This window comes from Neodiprion lecontei, chromosome 3 (assembly GCF_021901455.1).
Source record: "Neodiprion lecontei isolate iyNeoLeco1 chromosome 3, iyNeoLeco1.1, whole genome shotgun sequence".
Taxonomy (NCBI): Eukaryota; Metazoa; Arthropoda; class Insecta; order Hymenoptera; family Diprionidae; genus Neodiprion; species Neodiprion lecontei.
The window spans coordinates 30,037,767-30,055,221 of NC_060262.1; the positions used below are offsets into that span (position 1 = coordinate 30,037,767).

General features: G+C 46.1%; 1 protein-coding gene across 8 annotated transcripts in view; it reads right to left on the minus strand.

Annotated features, from left to right (window-relative positions):
• Positions 1-17,455, minus strand: part of LOC107225756 (homeobox protein cut) — a 94,419-nt gene that overhangs the window by 46,115 nt on the left and 30,849 nt on the right. For all 8 annotated transcript variants that reach the window (XM_046733453.1, XM_046733460.1, XM_046733456.1 and 5 more), the window contains exon 3: positions 3,669-3,863. In XM_046733453.1, coding sequence (XP_046589409.1) covers positions 3,669-3,863 — 195 coding nt within the window. The remainder of the gene's footprint in view (positions 1-3,668; positions 3,864-17,455) is intronic.

Genomic DNA, 17,455 nt, shown 5'->3' on the forward strand with positions numbered 1-17,455 from the left:
GTTCGAGAATTTCTCGCCAATTTTTTCCAAGCTGTCGATGTCCGGTTACAGCAACTGTGCAATTTCGTTGGATAAAAATAAATTCGCTCGAAGGTTGGGACGAGATGCAGTCGAACTCTCTCGATCGAGCGGGTGTCGCAAGCTTGCGTTGCATAGACGATCACGCGGCGGGAGACAATGGAATGTTTAATTGTCACGTATCTACTGATACCAATCTATTTATCTGCCTGTTGGCAGACCTACATTTATTGTTTAATTAATATCGTGCCTAATCGGTTTATGGCGCACACGGCGCCTAACCTCTGAGAATATAGGCGCGTCACTCACAGCGCGCCTTTGGAAAATGAAGACAGACTCGTTAGAGCGACCGGCTTGGTTGCAGCCAGCCCAGCGTAGCCAACGTGTGAAATTATCGTTCGCCTGTTAAATGTTTGTCGTATTTATCGCCCATATTGCGCAGTCGATTGCTTCTCCTTATCGCTTATAAATATTATCAGTAAATCCCTACCTCTTCCAAGGCTCGCATAGGTGTCTTATGGTATCAGCGCAAATATGGAAATATTGCCCCCCTTTGCGTAAGCGATCGTAATGGCGGTTCGTTCCTTCTCCGCAGGTTAACGCGCAACCGAATGGTTTTAGGTCGACGACGGTTCCATACGCGTTTCAAAGCGCACTTACACGTGTCTACCCCATTGCATGCGCGTGTGTCTGTACATGAAGACATGTAATATACGTACATTATACATCTATTCGAGAGCTGTAATCGAGCCAAAAACCTCCCCGCGTATGCGAGAGGCAGCTTCGTTCGGCCAACGCCTACACCGCGATTTTCCAAACTTAAACCCACACGCGACGCGCCTGCAAAGATATGCTAATATATAGGTGAATGTGCAAAACGGTCAAACAGCTGCACCTTGCACCCACATGCGCATATCCTGCTGTAAGTCAAAGAGACTCCCCGTCAAAACGTAATTGTTTCCGAGCAAGTGCTCGAGAAGGCTCGTCTACCGCGAGTCTGCCGCCACTTCTATAATGACACGTCTTTCGCCTGCTACATAGTTGTTACAACCATGCAGTCGAGCGTCATGGTCTCTTGAACATCCTTCAATCCTTGGGACGAATAACGACGGTTGAAAGAAAAGAATAAGGAAAGTTAATCAAATTATTCTTATCGCTCATTCGACGTTTCTAAAAAATTGCCGAATTACTTGACTTTTAAAATACGATACTATAATTGAAGTTTTTCGCGCGTATTTTCAATGCGCATGCATGCGGAATTAATACATTGAATTTCTGATAATCGTACGCATCGATCTTTATATCGCGGTATTTCCTTAGAATCTTTTTTGAATTTCTTCAATAAAAGAAATGAGAATTTCCTAACAGAAAACATATGAAACACTCGGATTGTTTCTGATTTTTTCAGATAAAATCCTGCAGAACGGTTTTTCCCGACCGCAAAGAATGGTGCGTGATCACAATGATTACTGATGCGAATGATGAATACGCGAGCGTCTGCGGGGTGAAATGTACATGAACGTTAATTCGATGCAACAAAGAGTCGGGATCTCCGGAAAAAATAACCGCAGGTTGCAGATTTTATAAATGACACAGTCTATCAAGTTGTACAGAGAAAAGTAGGTATTTATGATAAAAATAAATCATCGGTCGGTCGGTGATACGGATACATTTAAACGTCGTTTAGCTTGACGTATACCGAAGAGCCGTTAAGCTCGATTATAGCTTCTCAATAAAGACATTATAACCAGGGAGCTAAATTCTTATCCGGTATAAACATGCCATCAAACATCTTGCCCGCCGCCAAGGAAAAGTGGGCGGGGGTGGCTTTGAGATTATCGGCTCTTGGATTACAACGAAGCTGAGCGTTGGGCAAACGATTTTCTTCGACGAAGGGATGAGAGTCGAACCTTCGTCGTTATGAAGACGCCCGAAGAGAGGCGCGATGGGGAGGCTTCGAGAAGGGAACCGAAGAACGCGAAGAGGGACATTTATTGGCTTTAAGAAGCTACTCGTCCAACTTTTTAACCGGAATTTTTATCACTCTTTTTCCCACGATTTCCGCCCTCTCAACGTTCGAGTGTTTGCCGCTTTATTCAAGACTCGAGATTCAAGACCTACGCCACGGATACAACTGAAGACGAACTTGAAACTACCGGCAAACTTTCCTCTTTCACCGTTGATCTTGCTTGCAACGATTCGCGTCGTTTTAGCAACAAGGTGTCACCCACCAACTGACCAATCCTTTTTCCGTTTTCCGAGGCAATCGGTTAACCCAAGCGCATACGATGCGTTCGTAATCCATCGCTGCCCTGCCGGTGAAGCCAGGTGCGACTCACAATCAGGCCGGACGCCCGATGCAGTCAGTTACAGGTATTCGAAACGGCAACAGGTGTCGTTGGCTGAAATTTGTTAATCAATGGCATTCCCACACCGTGCAGGCGACGCGTACGATGTACACATATCCCACCGGAGTCCGACCAGATACCTGAATTTCATTTCATCCGATTCAACGGCGAAGAAAATATGCCCCGCATGCATCGGGTGATCGATCACCCCGAGCGCTTGATCCAACGCCAGCAGGACGCGCGTATATTTTACCGATTTCCAGGGCTTCCGGTCCATTAAAACCGAGGCATGTGGCTCCGCGCTTTTCCCCGCTCCCGTCGCCCCCGTCGATCTGCGCCCATCGGCACCGTTCCGCACTGTTACAATTTTTATCCGCGTGATTCAGCCCGCCTCCTCGCCGTATACCGGACCATTTCGGCGGTAATACCATTACCGTATATTTATCGAGAGGGTAAATAACCCGGCAAGAGTACGCGGCCCGTCAGCCTGCAAGTCCGCCAATTCATCCGGCAAAAATAGACCCGAAGTGTTCGCGTACCTACTATAACCGCGAAGCCGCATATTCAGTCTTGATCGTCGCCGAAAGGCTCGAGGACTGTCTCGGCCCTCGCCGTTCGATACGTCGATCCGACTCTCGGTAACGTCGAAAGGGTTCAGTTTTCGCGGCAAAAAATGAGGCATCAGTTTTAAAGCTGCATGGATAGTATATTTCGAATACTTTTCGTTCTTGTACGATGGAAAAAAAATACCCATAGATTGGTAGTTTTCATTACAAGTGAATATTTGTAATGAAAACAAATGGGGATGATAAAAAAAAAAAAAAAAAAATGTGCAAAGAATCGACTCGTTCAGCGTTCGATTTTTATTTCAACATTCTCGGACGTTTTCTCGTTTCTCTAATTACTCGCAAGTACAATATTGATTATACCGAGGAAAATCATAGCATAATAAATAAGAAATGATTCAGGAACACAATCCAGTGTTTAGGGTTTTCATTTCTATACAGGGTGTTTCGTCGATGACGAATTCCACGGCGAAATGAGAGCGATATCAACGAAACTTAAGGAATCGTCGAAATTTAACGACGCCGCTGCAGAGATGCACCGATGCTGGGAATTGGCGTCATCGGTAAACAGCTGCAGAAACGTGCATCGAGTAGCACTGCAGGTTATTTTTACCGAGGTCTGATCATCGCTTCGCGGGCCGTTCGTTCGTACAAGTGATTTTTCGCATAGCCGCAGAAATCCCGAGGCGTACCAAAGCGGCGCGTTATAACCGGATGTTTGAATCGGATGACTTACCTCTTTGTCTTTGGCGTGCAACTCCTGTTCGAAGTTCGCATTGGGTGTCCGCCTGGGGTTGTTCGGGTCGTGTGTCTGGTCCCCGTGGTGGAGGTTCTGGGGCGTTTGCGGCCCCTCAGTCTTTGTCGTTCCGTCACCGGCTGCAGCGAGCTGTTCCTTCAGCGCCGTCACCTCTTTCTCCGCCAAAGTCGCTCTCTGTAATCACGAAAACGGTATCGGAATCGTTAATGAGAGTAGGTGGTAGACGGGGGATGAATCGATGCCGCGAAGCGGGGGTGAAACGCGTCGAGGTGCGAAAGAACCCCTCGGGGTATAAAAGCGATTCTCGTTGTTATTTTGACCCCCGGATTATACGCGATGCGAAAATCGTCTACGCCAGGCGCGCACGGCAAGCTTATATCAGGTACACATATAGTTTATACAATAAATTACGTTTGTCGCGAAATCTACTTTGGTGCAGCTTATACCTGACACGTTTTATCGTCGATCTGGCGCCAATATGCGACGGAACCAATTTCACCCAGAAATAGCAACCTGGCGAGGTCAATGAATTTGCGCAACACGCATTTATCGAGTGCGGCGACAATTGTTTACTGCATTATTGAAAAAGAATTTATGTTTTATTTTTTCCCTCAAGAATGCAAAAATTACACGAAAACAATAACACCCAGGATTGTTGAAACAGATCGATCGTATCATCTATACACGTAAGTAAGCCTAACGCAGATTTGCCTCACTTTTTAGTTCATCGGGGTCTGGATAATTGTAATTCAGAAAATAACTACCAACAGGAAAAATTCCGAACTCTCCACCGTAGTCAACGACATTCGGAATGTCTCGTGACAAAAGAGAAGTAAAAATAAAAAAAATATGCGTAGGTTAAAAACTATCCGGACCACAATTCCTGCTTGTTTTTCTTTCATATGAGAGAAATCGCTGCAGGAGGGAGAGTTTTTCAAGAGTCGCTCCATAGTCTACGTACCACGTGCTTCTAGGCGACTGCGGGGAAGATTTTTACACGCGACAGTGGCTACCGGGGGATGAGAGTGCGGTGCATAACCCGTTTGATCCAAGCCAACTGATCGATATCGGCGTTGGTCAGGTATCATCTATTGTCCGATACCCGCGTCGCGTCGCGTCGTTCCGGGGACGGCGCGCATCGCCGGAATATATGTAGGTATACAGCGAAAGAGAATGGAATAGCCCCGACCCACCTACTCGATACCTACCCATCTACGGTTATATAAGGGTGTCGGACCGCCGCTGGCTACTTTGAATATAAAAGCGTCTATAATTAATATCCGTATACCGGAGAACAACGCCGCGTTGCAGGGCGATATTTATTAGATATTTTATGGCTAAAGTTTAAAAAGGTAATCCCTTCCCTTGGTGGTTGCGTACAAGTAGGTACGCGGTTATACGGCTACTGTATCCGAACGTTTGTGTGCGGGGAGCTGGAAAGTGCAGGAAACCACCCAAAGTCCTGCGATCGAGGCGTCTGTGTTACGTATATTACACGTATACATATACGTCACACCTGTATCTAAGTGTGCGGAAAAAGAGCAGCAGCCCATGTCTGCAGGTAGTGTACATCAACGAAGAGAGAGAGTACGAAAACCCTTTCGCCGTTTCTCGGATGAGCTTTCTCTTTCTATCTTTGTTTAATTTGTTTTCTCTCTTTCTTTATTTTCCTACGCATAATAACAATTCTCGGTTTCCGTCCGCGAGGGCTGCTCTACAATCCAACGCACTTTACGCGGTTACACGTCGATATCCCCCACATATGTAATACAAGTTTGTCCGATAATTGTAAAATTAACGGTACAGGTAGGTATGTGCGTACATACATGCATGATGTATTATTCGAGGCGGGTCGTATAATACCTGGGGGGTGAAACTTTAACCGGGTTCAGGGGGGCGCGTCGATACACGTATATGTATACACGACTGATCTACGGATGTGTGCGGAAGTTGCCAACTATGTATGTATCGATTTGATGAACCGACAACTCCTCGTCGCCATGAATCATTGAGTTATGGGCTAGGATCGGCGACAAACGAAGAGGTGGATACCAGGCAGGATGCGAAGAGTCGAACTTGCACGGCGTATGGATGTCTGTATAACGTCTGTGCGCGTGCGTGTGTATGTGTGTATCTACTACTAGTAATGTCCCATTGTTTCTTGAAAGAGTAGAAGAAAAAAAATTAAAATAAATAATAAAACGAGAGAGAAAGAGAGAGAGAGAGAGAAACAACAGGAAACCTCGACGATATTATCGATAATTACTAAATGATACGGAAAGCGTAAATACATATATCTGCAGCACCGCCCGCGAATGCTAATACCCGGGAATTTTAATGCGATGGTTTGACGTATCGATAGGCTCGGGGTCACATCCTGTCCCGAGTTTCCATCACGTGAACGAAGAGCAAAAATTATTTCTATCGAGGTTTGCCCATCGTCCGGACATGCGAACATGCAGGCACGCAAACGAGGAGTCGGCTTACCCCAGGATCATTCACGCGGCATAACTCGCCAAGATCTACGTATCTACTTGTACGTTGCGTACCTCCGCGCGAGCCGCGTAATCGAGTAAAATATTGGTGAGGTGTGTACACAAGATGCGAGAGACCGGCGAGTCGGAGGGCGTCATTAATCAATTTCAATTATCAATCTCTCCTCGGAAGACGATACGTCATCGGGCAGTAATGACAAACACATGCCTCCGTATCCTCGTTGCGGCTCGAGATGCACGAACTATAGAACGAATGCGTGTAGGAATATTTATACATATATCATACGTATACACGTAATATACGTAGGTACAACTGCACGGATCCCATACCGTGTATGTGGCGCGGCATGTTCGTATATCGGACTGATCTATATAACCGCGGCATATGTTTAGGTCATTAATTAGCATCTGGAGCTAATTAAAGTAATTAACAATTCGGCAGTAAAATATGACCGGCAATATACATCTATATATATATATATATATAAAAAACTATCCGTTTGCACGGGTGTGCGTATGTACGCGGATGCTTATTAACTCAATTAATCCAGCCGGTACCCCCCTGCGACTGTCTATCATTTCTACCCGGGCGTATATTATACTTTCACTCCGTTGTTATACAACAATCGATCAGAGATATTCGTCGACTGACGAAAGTTGAGGGGCGATCTGTACGACGATCACGTGATCGCATACTTCGAGGAGCAGGCTGTAATGAAAATGAAAAATAATTTCTACTAGTTTCGCATTATCCATCACGTATAACGTACCTACACTGCAATAATAATTGATGTCAAAGATTGCAAACGTTTAAATATACAGGTGCGTGTATGATGTTTTATTATATACGCCGTATGTATATTTATACCGCTGACGATAAGTCTGCCACTCGAAGCCCGCGTGGATCGCGTTTTTTGGGTCATTATTATTAATACCCGATGTTACTTTTTTCTTCGTCTCGTTCCTTTTTCAATTCGAAAACGAACGGTCGATTTGGCCGATTAAAAGTCACGCGCCATCGAGGCCTCGAGAGGGGTGCAAGCAGCGCAGCGCAATAAGAAGCGGAATGAAATTAGGAGAAGCGATACATGTACCTGTATACGCATACCCAGGTAACACGGTCCCAAGAACTATCGTGACGGATAACATTAAAATATGCTGCTAACAGCGATCATGCCGAGCAGCGACCTGCAGCCGTTCGAAGGCCGAACAATCCTCTGTTATTATAAGTATATTAGGAACAGACATTCGTTCTCTCTCACGGCGGACACAGTCGATCGCTGATTGTCTTCTTTCGTCATTTTTTGCTCCAGCTTGTCCCGTGATTTTACGACTCGGGATTTCACACCGATTCCCGCACACGGCGGAACAAGTGTATAAAATTCTCCGCAGACCGGGGCAATTATACAAAAGTAAAGAAAGAACCTCCGCTTTTCTCCAAGGTTTTCCGCAGCGATTCGACAAACGGATAGCTATATCTTGTCTGTAACACGACGCGGGCACGGAGGATCACGGCGAATGATTTCTTCTCCTTTTTCTTCTTCTTGGTGGCCCCCCCCGTTCGCTTTCCCGACTATGATTTATTAGCGCAAAGGCGTGGGTCCGCGATCGAGTTCAACGGAATTACGTGTCGTCCGTTGGAGCATGGGCGTCGCGACGCCGTATATTTACTTCTCAACTCCGCGTCGTTCCGGAGACGACGACAACGACGAGGACTATTTCGATCGGGATGCAGAAAGAATGCGGGGTGTTTGACGGAGAAGCGGCCGGCTATCCAAAGTCCCGGGAATAGGGCCCAGCTGCTCCTCGACGCCGACGCCTGCATCCACGCGCACCAAGAATCGGACAGCTTATAGGATTCAGGGCGAAACGCGTCTCCGCTGCCGGCCGTTTCCGTCGACGTCGAGCGAGCATCTGTAGAAATACCCACCACTTTTTTCAACAGTTTTTACTCTTTCTCTCCCCCCTCGCTGTGTGAACGAGGCGATGCGGCAAGGCGCGTGGTGGGAAAATCTTCAACCTTGACTGGAGCCGTTATCCTTGCGACAATATCCGCGATCCGTTTGCGACGAAAATTCGACACCGCTCCGCGGATCGATTATACGATGCGGTAGATAAAAATTCACGGGTTAATTAGGCGAAGCAAACCGCGAGATGAGCGCCGAGGGCCACCCTCGAGAGAATTCAGAGAGAAAACAAACCCCGAACGATTAACCCGGCGAACACTCGCGGCTCTAAATCCCATGAAACGCGCGAGATTCGAGCCGCTTCATTCAGCGAACAATGACACGTGGTTGAAACAACCCCGTAACAATTCTGACCATTTTCCACAAATCGATCAACGATCATTGCTCCGTAGCGAGTGTAAACGATCGCGTATAAAGAGACAATAACAATCTCGTTACTCGCCGCAATATTTCGATTTTGCTTGGTCTGCCGAACACCGTAGAATCGAGGCTCGTGTGCTGCAACGCGAGAGGATCCAATCGGCCCTTTGACTACCTCGAACAGGGTGCACGCACGTCACGTGACCGTAAAATGTTTAACAGTATCGTTCGGACAAGCTCGAGCTGTTTTATCATAGATTGTACAATCTAGCAAAAATACAATTTTTTTTTTTCTTTATGCAAAGGTTACGCGACTAAGAAAGAGAGCGTGACTGAATGGAAAACAAGGTCCCTCGATTATTCGGGCATATCTTGCGGGGTATAGATTACAATATTATCCAGCTTATGTCTTATACGCAGAGAGGAGATCACGGGAATGTTTCAGGAGGGAGAGACCTGACGTACACCGGCACTCCTGATCGTAACATAAATTCTAATGACAAGCTGTGATGAAAATATAAGATTTTCTCTCTCCCGCAGTTATCGTATGGCATTATTGTGTCGTACGGAGGGTTAATGCGTTCTATTATACGTAATGTGATGGCCACTTTTTATAGTCAAATTTTCTAGCATATTAATATATTATACAGGTACCCGAGTATACTTGAGCAGCGCGAACAACCGCATCTATATACAGGTTTGCGGAACGTACAACAAAAGCGATGAAGATCTGCAGAGTTTCTGCGAACGGACAGGGAAAAGAAATCTAACTAAAACTGAAGAGGGGGAAGGGGAAAGGGGGAGAGAGAGAAAGAGAGAGGAGAGGGCGGTGCTTATGTCTAATGATGTTTAAGAACGGGCTTTAATTTTTCATTAGTACAGCGCAGCACATCAAAGGCCCCGTCTTCATTTTTAGTCGATGCCTTCGGGCTGCGCAGAGAGAGAGAGAGAGAGAGAGAGAGAGAGAGAGAAAGGAGGGTGAGAGAAGGGCGAGATTGTCGCCGCGGTTTCGTACCGAACCCTTCTCTGCCCCCGATATATTGACATTTCTTAAATATTGCAGAACGACTCTTTTATATCGTAAATCGCTCCGAGGGGCGGAAGTACAAAGGATATCGGAAGACCTCGAGGAATAGTTCGACGGGACGGACGCAGCAGGCGGTGGCCGCCCTGACGAATACCGGGACAAGTACCTGTGTCAAAAGTATATTGTGTCCTGCGCGGAAGAGTCGCAGGGGGCTCGGTATAAAATACAATGGGGGGGAAGGTCTTAATCAGCCGGATGTTGAACAAGGAGGATGAATCGCTGCCGCAGCGTGCATCTCGGTGAAAAATGAAAGTTATTCCGTAGGATCACGATTATCGGGGGGCTGCACCGAAGGTACGAGTATAACAATAAAGAGGCGAAACACAGAGCGCGGTTTTGAAATATCCGGTACCCCACGTCATACACGCACGCACACAACGGAATATTCTTAATCTTTGAAGGTGGCGCGAAGGGGGCGAGGGGCGAACGCGGCCCGGTTACGACTGCGGGGTGTTATATTCTTCTTTTTTTTTTTTCGAGGGGGCGCGCGCGATATTTCAAATTTTCTCATTACACGCCGAGGTGCGAATGATGTTCTTCTTCTCTCATCCGCCGCCCTCCCCCTCTTCAATCTCACACCAACCAGCCATCAGGGTGAACCACCCCTCTTGTATTTATTATTAAGATATCGACCGGCTTTATCTCACCCTCCTCCACCCCCCGTGGATGTACAAGTCCGTTGCGCGATGCTGATAGGACCAGCTAGAACAGTAGAGGCGGGTAATCTGCACCTACTCTTCGATCGCGAGCGAAGGCCAGAGATCGGCTCTTCCTCGCATTTTCTTTAAAAAAGAAAATTTTCAAGCCTACTGCAGGAAAGTGACGATGATTTGAGCGAAATATTTTATACAGCTCCGCCGATTCAGCACCGAAACAGCCAGCAGTTCGATTTTCCCTCTATACGTTACGCACGTGTTTTCGCCTAGTCGCAGGGCCTGATCCCGCGGCTAGATAATCGTACGAAAGTGTGAGCTTGGGTGTGCGGATGGCACAGCTATACGTGTAAGGTTGCGAGGGCAGGTTAAAGTTCGTCGAATCAGCTTGTCAGCACGGTGTGCGTTCGAGCGTGGTTGCGGAAGGCTGAAAGTAGAAGGGTTGAAAAACAGAGCCGAAAAATATACGTGCTGCAGCGTCGGCACGGTGCATGGGTATGTACTCGTGTATACGGATACATATCCAGTCCCTGTATCTGTTGCCCGCAGAGCCTGTTGGGTAGAATGAGTATGCAAATGTATCGGGTTATTATTTCGGCAAGTGACTCTTCTGGTTTACTGAAGTTGAAAACTCACGAAGCATCGAAATACCAACATAGAGAGAGGGAGAGGAAAGAGTAGGAGAGAAAGCGCGGCGGGTATATCAAGTACCCTCGCGATATTGAGAAAAATGCCAAACGATCTCGTTAGTGTCGGTTCGATAGAGAGCTAATTATGATCCTCATTCGTCATATCGTACCCTCAAGAATTTACGTCTCGTCGTTCGACCTTACAAACGACCCGGAGTGATTATCTGTTATTATACCAGTGATTCGCGCATGATAGCCGGAAACCGCCACTTATATACATGGTCATTTTTGTGCGAGAAATCCGTCCGTGACCAACAATAATATCCCAAATAAACGGTTACGTCTGGTCCTTGCAAAACTGATTTCAGAAGTCCGTTAGTACGAGGCATTAATACCGCAATCAACCCGGAGTAAAGAAAATTAATACCGCTGTACGTGTATATCATGCGGTTGGCTGTTGTTCCGCTACAGGTTGGAGAAAAAAAAAAAATGCGTAATATTTTTGCATCGTAGGTGAAAAGTATGCGGAAGGTCGAAATGTCGGCAAATCCGTAGACGGATCCTGTACCTACAAAGTGCACGTTAACGGTGTACCTATACCGCGGCCGCGGCCCATAACGGCTACCCCTATATACACTTTTGATGCTTCGCTTTGAAAATCCTTTGGATCCCAAAGTCTCGTCTTTTCGGGGGTTGAAAACGTCGATGCCTTCTGAAAGGGTTCCTTCCATCCAGCTCCGATCGGGGGCGATAAAAGCGCCCGTGGCGGGAAGAGACGGGGGGCCGCGAAGGGGGCGAGGGGCGGGGAGGAGGGGTAAAACACTAATTAGTTATCAAAGGGTGAAGAAGGGTTTGGTGACAAAATAGTAGAACCGCGTCTCCCCTTCGATACAGCCCCCATCCCCATCCCCATTGCCATTGCCATCCCCGAGCCGTGCCTCTCTTTAGATAGCATCCCCCTACTGTCTTAATACTCCGGGGAAGGTCGGTATTGATTTTCGAATCATTAATTCTACGCCTAATCAGAAGTTGTGATATTCGTAGGGTGGCTCGGGGGCGAGGATATGGATGGGGACGGAGACCGGAGGGTGCAAGGTGGGTAACGAGACGGGATCTTTAAAACGTAACGCACCTACGTACGGTACGTGTGCGAATGCCGTTTCAATACGTCGACGCTTTCCTCGTCGAAACGATGACGTATCTTATACTCCGACAGATATAATACGTCTGAATAAGTGTAGGTACGATGACGGTCTCAACATCTGTTGCATCCATGTGGCATCGCCGGACGCGGAATAGATACGTCATAGAAATGAGGTCTAGAGCTTGTTTTTCTTTTTACCGTCAATTTCGGAGGAGTATCAAAAAGAAAAGAGGGTTAATTTTCTAAACAACGCGCGGGATTACCTGCCAATTGATTGTCGAGAAGAGCCACTAGCTTCTATAATAAGTTGGGTCGATTTTATTTTTGGAGATAACTTTAATCACAGCTGGCTCATTTTCATAAGACGCGTTGCTAATTTTGCATGAAAAAAAAAAGAACACACCGAATCGTTATTGAACACATAGTACAAATTTTAGTATGTTAAAACCGTTCGATGGAACGGATATTATTTCGGTGATGCGAAAGTCTACTCTAGGACAACGTGCCAAAACTGCTATATTTCGGTACAAGTAAATGTCAAGATTATTGTTTCCTTCTTCACTTATATTCTTCGCTTATAAATACTTGCACAAGATACAGAATTTTTAGTAACAACAGAAAAAAAAAAACTCGATGCGTCCATTGTGGTCATTTTTCGTATTATACCTCAGGCTATCGTAATGGCCTATGTAAATCAGCCTATATCCTGATTCGCAGTTGAGTCGCCCAACGTCAAGTTAAAGCAGGACAGAACATTGGTCCCTCTCTTTCCCGCTCGGGATTATACGGTCAAAGTTTAGTCCGTAGAATAATATCCCCCCGTAAATGCATTATGGTTTATGTTATATGTACCGTATACACGAATGTACGTGGCTCCGCAGTCGATATATGTATAAACAAAGTTGCACCCTAGCTAGCGACACCATAACGCACACGCGGCACGTCACAAGGAATGAGTAATAATTTAAAACAGGAATAAAATCGATACACCCCCCCACCCCCCACCCCCCTCCATCATCCACCGAGAGCTGCGTCCACAGCGGCATACGTGTGTGCAGGAAGCACCTACGTTTCGCCTCTGAATGAAAGTAGCAATACAACACTGGCATTCCCTCCATAGGCATCGCGTTCCCGGGTGTAATTTTGATCCGGCAACCCTCCCCCGCCCCTCAGTTTCGGCCGGTCTCAGTCGCCCGACTGCATATGTAATAATCAGACGAATGACTCATTGATTTAGTTACCAGATACATTGCGTGTGAAATTAATATTCCATTGTTCTCGTGTTCAAACGCGCGGACGCTGCAGGCTGCCGCAGGATGCCTGATTTATACAGGTTTCTCGAATATTCGACGACTGGCGAGTAAGAAAAAATATATGTTTATTGTAATAAAGAGTAATCTAGGAATTGCGTCTAAAGGAGTGAACGAGGGTCTCCGTGTGTAATGAGGAAACTTCGAGTCAAAAGAATATGCTAACAGCAAAGAATGGCGTGTGAGAAAAGTGGATGTATTTGGAATCGAAATTTTTTAAAGTCTGGAGACTCTTATTACAATAAGATTGTTTGACGCAGTAACCTTGTTTGTTTGTAAAAAAAATGATTAAACGACGAGTGAATATTACATCGGCATCGGTCGTGCCAGGGTGTATAGGGGGTGTGAAAACAACTTCGTTAAATCACATACGCCTACTTGGATTTTTCTAGAATTCTATTTTCATACCTTATATTTATACATGCATATTCCATCGGCGAGGTATGATAATAACGATTACTCGGAATAACCAGGCAAATGATGGATGTACTTTGTGACGAAGCGATCTGTCGACAAATATCTTTATTTGAAACTGAATCGTGGTTTTTCGTTTTTCCTGCATGCATGTATCTCGTCTGTCGCTCGATTTATAGGGAATTTGTTATAACAAGTGGTTGACACAATCGCTAGATAACAACTTATCTCGCGCACGATGTATCATTCCCGGTACGAATCACTGCGAATTGTAACTTCTGAATATCATATGTAAGCGTGTGACGCATGCGAAAATTTACTCGTGTACAGTCCTGCCCTGTTCAACGCTTGATAATTGACTCGCAAGGCGGTATTGATGAAGGAGAGGGAGCGCGATAGGCTTCTTTGTTTATCTTACTCATTTTTCCTGTGATTTCATTACACGCACGCTTACATTCGTATGATTTATTCCAGACGCATTTGCATCGCACTGTCCGCGGTCAAAAGTCCGTCTTAGAAAAAATTGTAAACGCATAAATTGACGATTTTTATATTTTATGTCCATTTCGCATTGATAGTGACTCGCGTATCTTATACGTGCACACACTATACGACGAGATTCACGTTGAATGTTAATTAAATCGTTGGTACTGCATCGGTTGGCTCATAATTGGATATCTCGGATTCTTACTCGGCTTCGAATGATTATAGTTTTGCCATCACATGCAGAATCGCAGAATCGCAGCGCCAATTAGCATCGAGTAAAACGGCTAATATTCCCGATAATGAAAATTCTACGATTATACTACGAGCATGCTCCGTGCGATTATGCACACCTACGCGCATCCAGGCGCCTCGTTTTACGGTGGGCGTAAAAATCTTATTAATTTCGTTGCATTTACCATTTGATCTAGCGAATATAAAGTAGAGGTTGGATATTTCCGTACAGATTTATCGTTCGTACGTAACCGTATCCCTGCGCAGCTGCAGATATTACAGTGCGTATAATACAAACGTGGAAAAACACACTTGCAGGATTCACGTTTGTGGTATGTAATTTAGAAATAGCCGAAAGTATAGCGCGAATACCTGGCTGCAGGCGGGTTCTCGGTTTATGCACGTTTCACTTGTGTTATACCTATATTTAGGTGGATTAAAATCGCTAGAGATGAACGGTCGGACGGATGGACGGACGGACGGACTTCATCAGGAGAGACGGAAATATGAGACGAACGAAGGCTGCGTGAAAATCGCTTCAGAAGGGGTTTCAAAGCAAGCGGATAGGGTGGCGGAAGGGGCTGGGGACGGGGCGGGGGTGACGGTAACGGGGGCGGTAATGGAGGTGGGGAAGCTCGAATCAAAGGGTTGCGACGATGGGGTGAAGTGAACTCGGTTAATTATCTTTATCAATCATTAGAAATCCATTCATCAAAGGCTTCAATGCCGCGGAAAGAATCATCAGAGTTATTGGCCGGTGCAGGAAGTACGATGATTATCCGCGACTTATATGTAATACTGTTTCTATGACGTGTATTATATACCTACCGAGGAATAAAAATTATACGGTTTCCATAATTGTTAACGAAACCGCGATGATATTTTTTTTTCTTCCACCGTGTGATTTTATCACTTTACTCGAAGCTATTCAAATCGCTTCGAGGATCGCCCCGGGGTTAATATCGGGGAACCCTTTACGCGATAGCACCCTCCGTTGGTGCAGAGGCGGTAGGTATATGCCTACCTATACGCAAACGTCGAGGAGGAGGATGGACGTGTAACGAGTGAACGCAAATTTTTCCTTCCACTACGTCATGATCGATCCTTCAAGTTTTTACGCAGCCACTTGTATCACCGCTATATACGTGTCATCGGATGGGTAAAGGATGAATAATTAGTCGACCCATTTTTTATCGCGCCATTAAAATAGCGCGCGTGTACCTACATTTTTGAAATTCCCAGCACTGCGTCGCATCCGCACGAGCGAAAGATGCAGCAAGCTTGAGGATGAATGAGGAGGCAGACGGACAGAGAGAGAGAGAGAGAGAGAGAAGGAGTGAGGAAGAGAGGAAGAGAGGGGGAGAGAAAAGAGACGGAGATGAAACCTTGTTAATGCGGAGGCTATACAAGGGGTTGAAAATAAGCGATAATACTCAAGCTTTACTTAGCTAATTAGGGCCACCTGGCATACCGTCGAAATTCTCGTTTTGTCTCTTTTTCGTCGCTCGGTCGGTCTGTATTAATTCATTCGGATATCATTTTCCCCAGGCAGGCAGAGGCTGCAGCATTAACGTTCTCAATCAGATTAATTAAATTATTTAGCACAGTCTCGAATAATTTCGAACGTACAGCGGGAAGGATTCGATGACGGGGTAACAAAGTCTGCGAGCATATTACGCAACCTGCCCCGTACAAATATACGTCCTTACGTACACTCTTACGCCGGTAGTGGAAAAACGAACGAACGAAAGTCCGCGGGGATCTGCCGCGGGATGGTCAAGGCGGCGAAATTAAGGGAGCGCGGGCTTAATGTAGAGTCCGGGATAATTACCCACATGGTTGGCAGTGCGCATTCGAACCCCTTTACTTTGATCAAGTCTGCACTGTTTTTCTTCGCTCACCTTTTCCGTGGCGGCACCCTTCCGTTATGAGAGATGGCCAACCTTTACTCTTTCGCCGGCGGTGTAATTATTGTTTCCACCTGTGCCACCCTCGCGCGCTTCTAATTTCTAATTTACACCTTTCCCGCGTGCACTCGCTTCGCCAAAGTAGAAACGTCGTGGGCGGGGGGGGGGGGGGGGGGGGGAGTACGAGGAAGGCGGAAAATCATCCCTCGACGAGACCTTTTCGAGAAATAACATACCCACCCGGTCGGCATCCCTGCACATTTCTCGGCTCCATTTAATTTTCTTTTCTCCTTGTTTCGATCCTGTTGTTTTTAATTTCGACACACCGACTAGTATCCGTGTGCATTATCGTCATTTCTGCGCAGCGAACGACGATTCGAGTAGCGCGTATTTCAGCTAATAGAGAAGAGAATTGTACGGCATTGGAGTTTTCAATTGGCGGATGAGAAAAGTGGCGTCACAAATGGGTAGGTGAATAACGTTAAACGTATAGACCGTGATTGCGGGTTTGATAAATGTACATAGACACGGTTAACAGTACGTATAGCCGAGCATCGAAGTGTTCATGCAGATACAATATAGAGTACTTAAGATACGTACAACGTACAACGCGCTGTCAGTTTGAATAATTTATTAATGAATTTCTCTTTCGCAATTGGAATTGGATTGCGCCTACGGTTGAAATTCTAGGCAGAGTGGGTAGGTGGCTCTGTATCGTTGGGTGGGTAGATATTGGAAGGAGGAAGCGTTGGTATCGAGTACCGCCCCCACGTCTCGTTCACCCTCTTGCCGCTACCTCCTCCTGCCAATGCTAAATTCAATTTAATATGGAGAGGCAGAACGGGGTTTGTATTCGATATTTATAATAACGGCGTATTAATTATTGCGACTGTATCGCCCTGCACGTCGGCTAGAAACGCGAACCAACTCACCCCCTGAACCCGCGTACCTTCGCCTCTGCACCGACCGACTCACAGTCTTTCGACGATATTGACGAACGAGTTTGTAGACCGAGGGTAAATTACGACGGGGAAAGTGGAGGGGGACTTTTAATATCATTCCGTCACATCCCTTAAATATAAG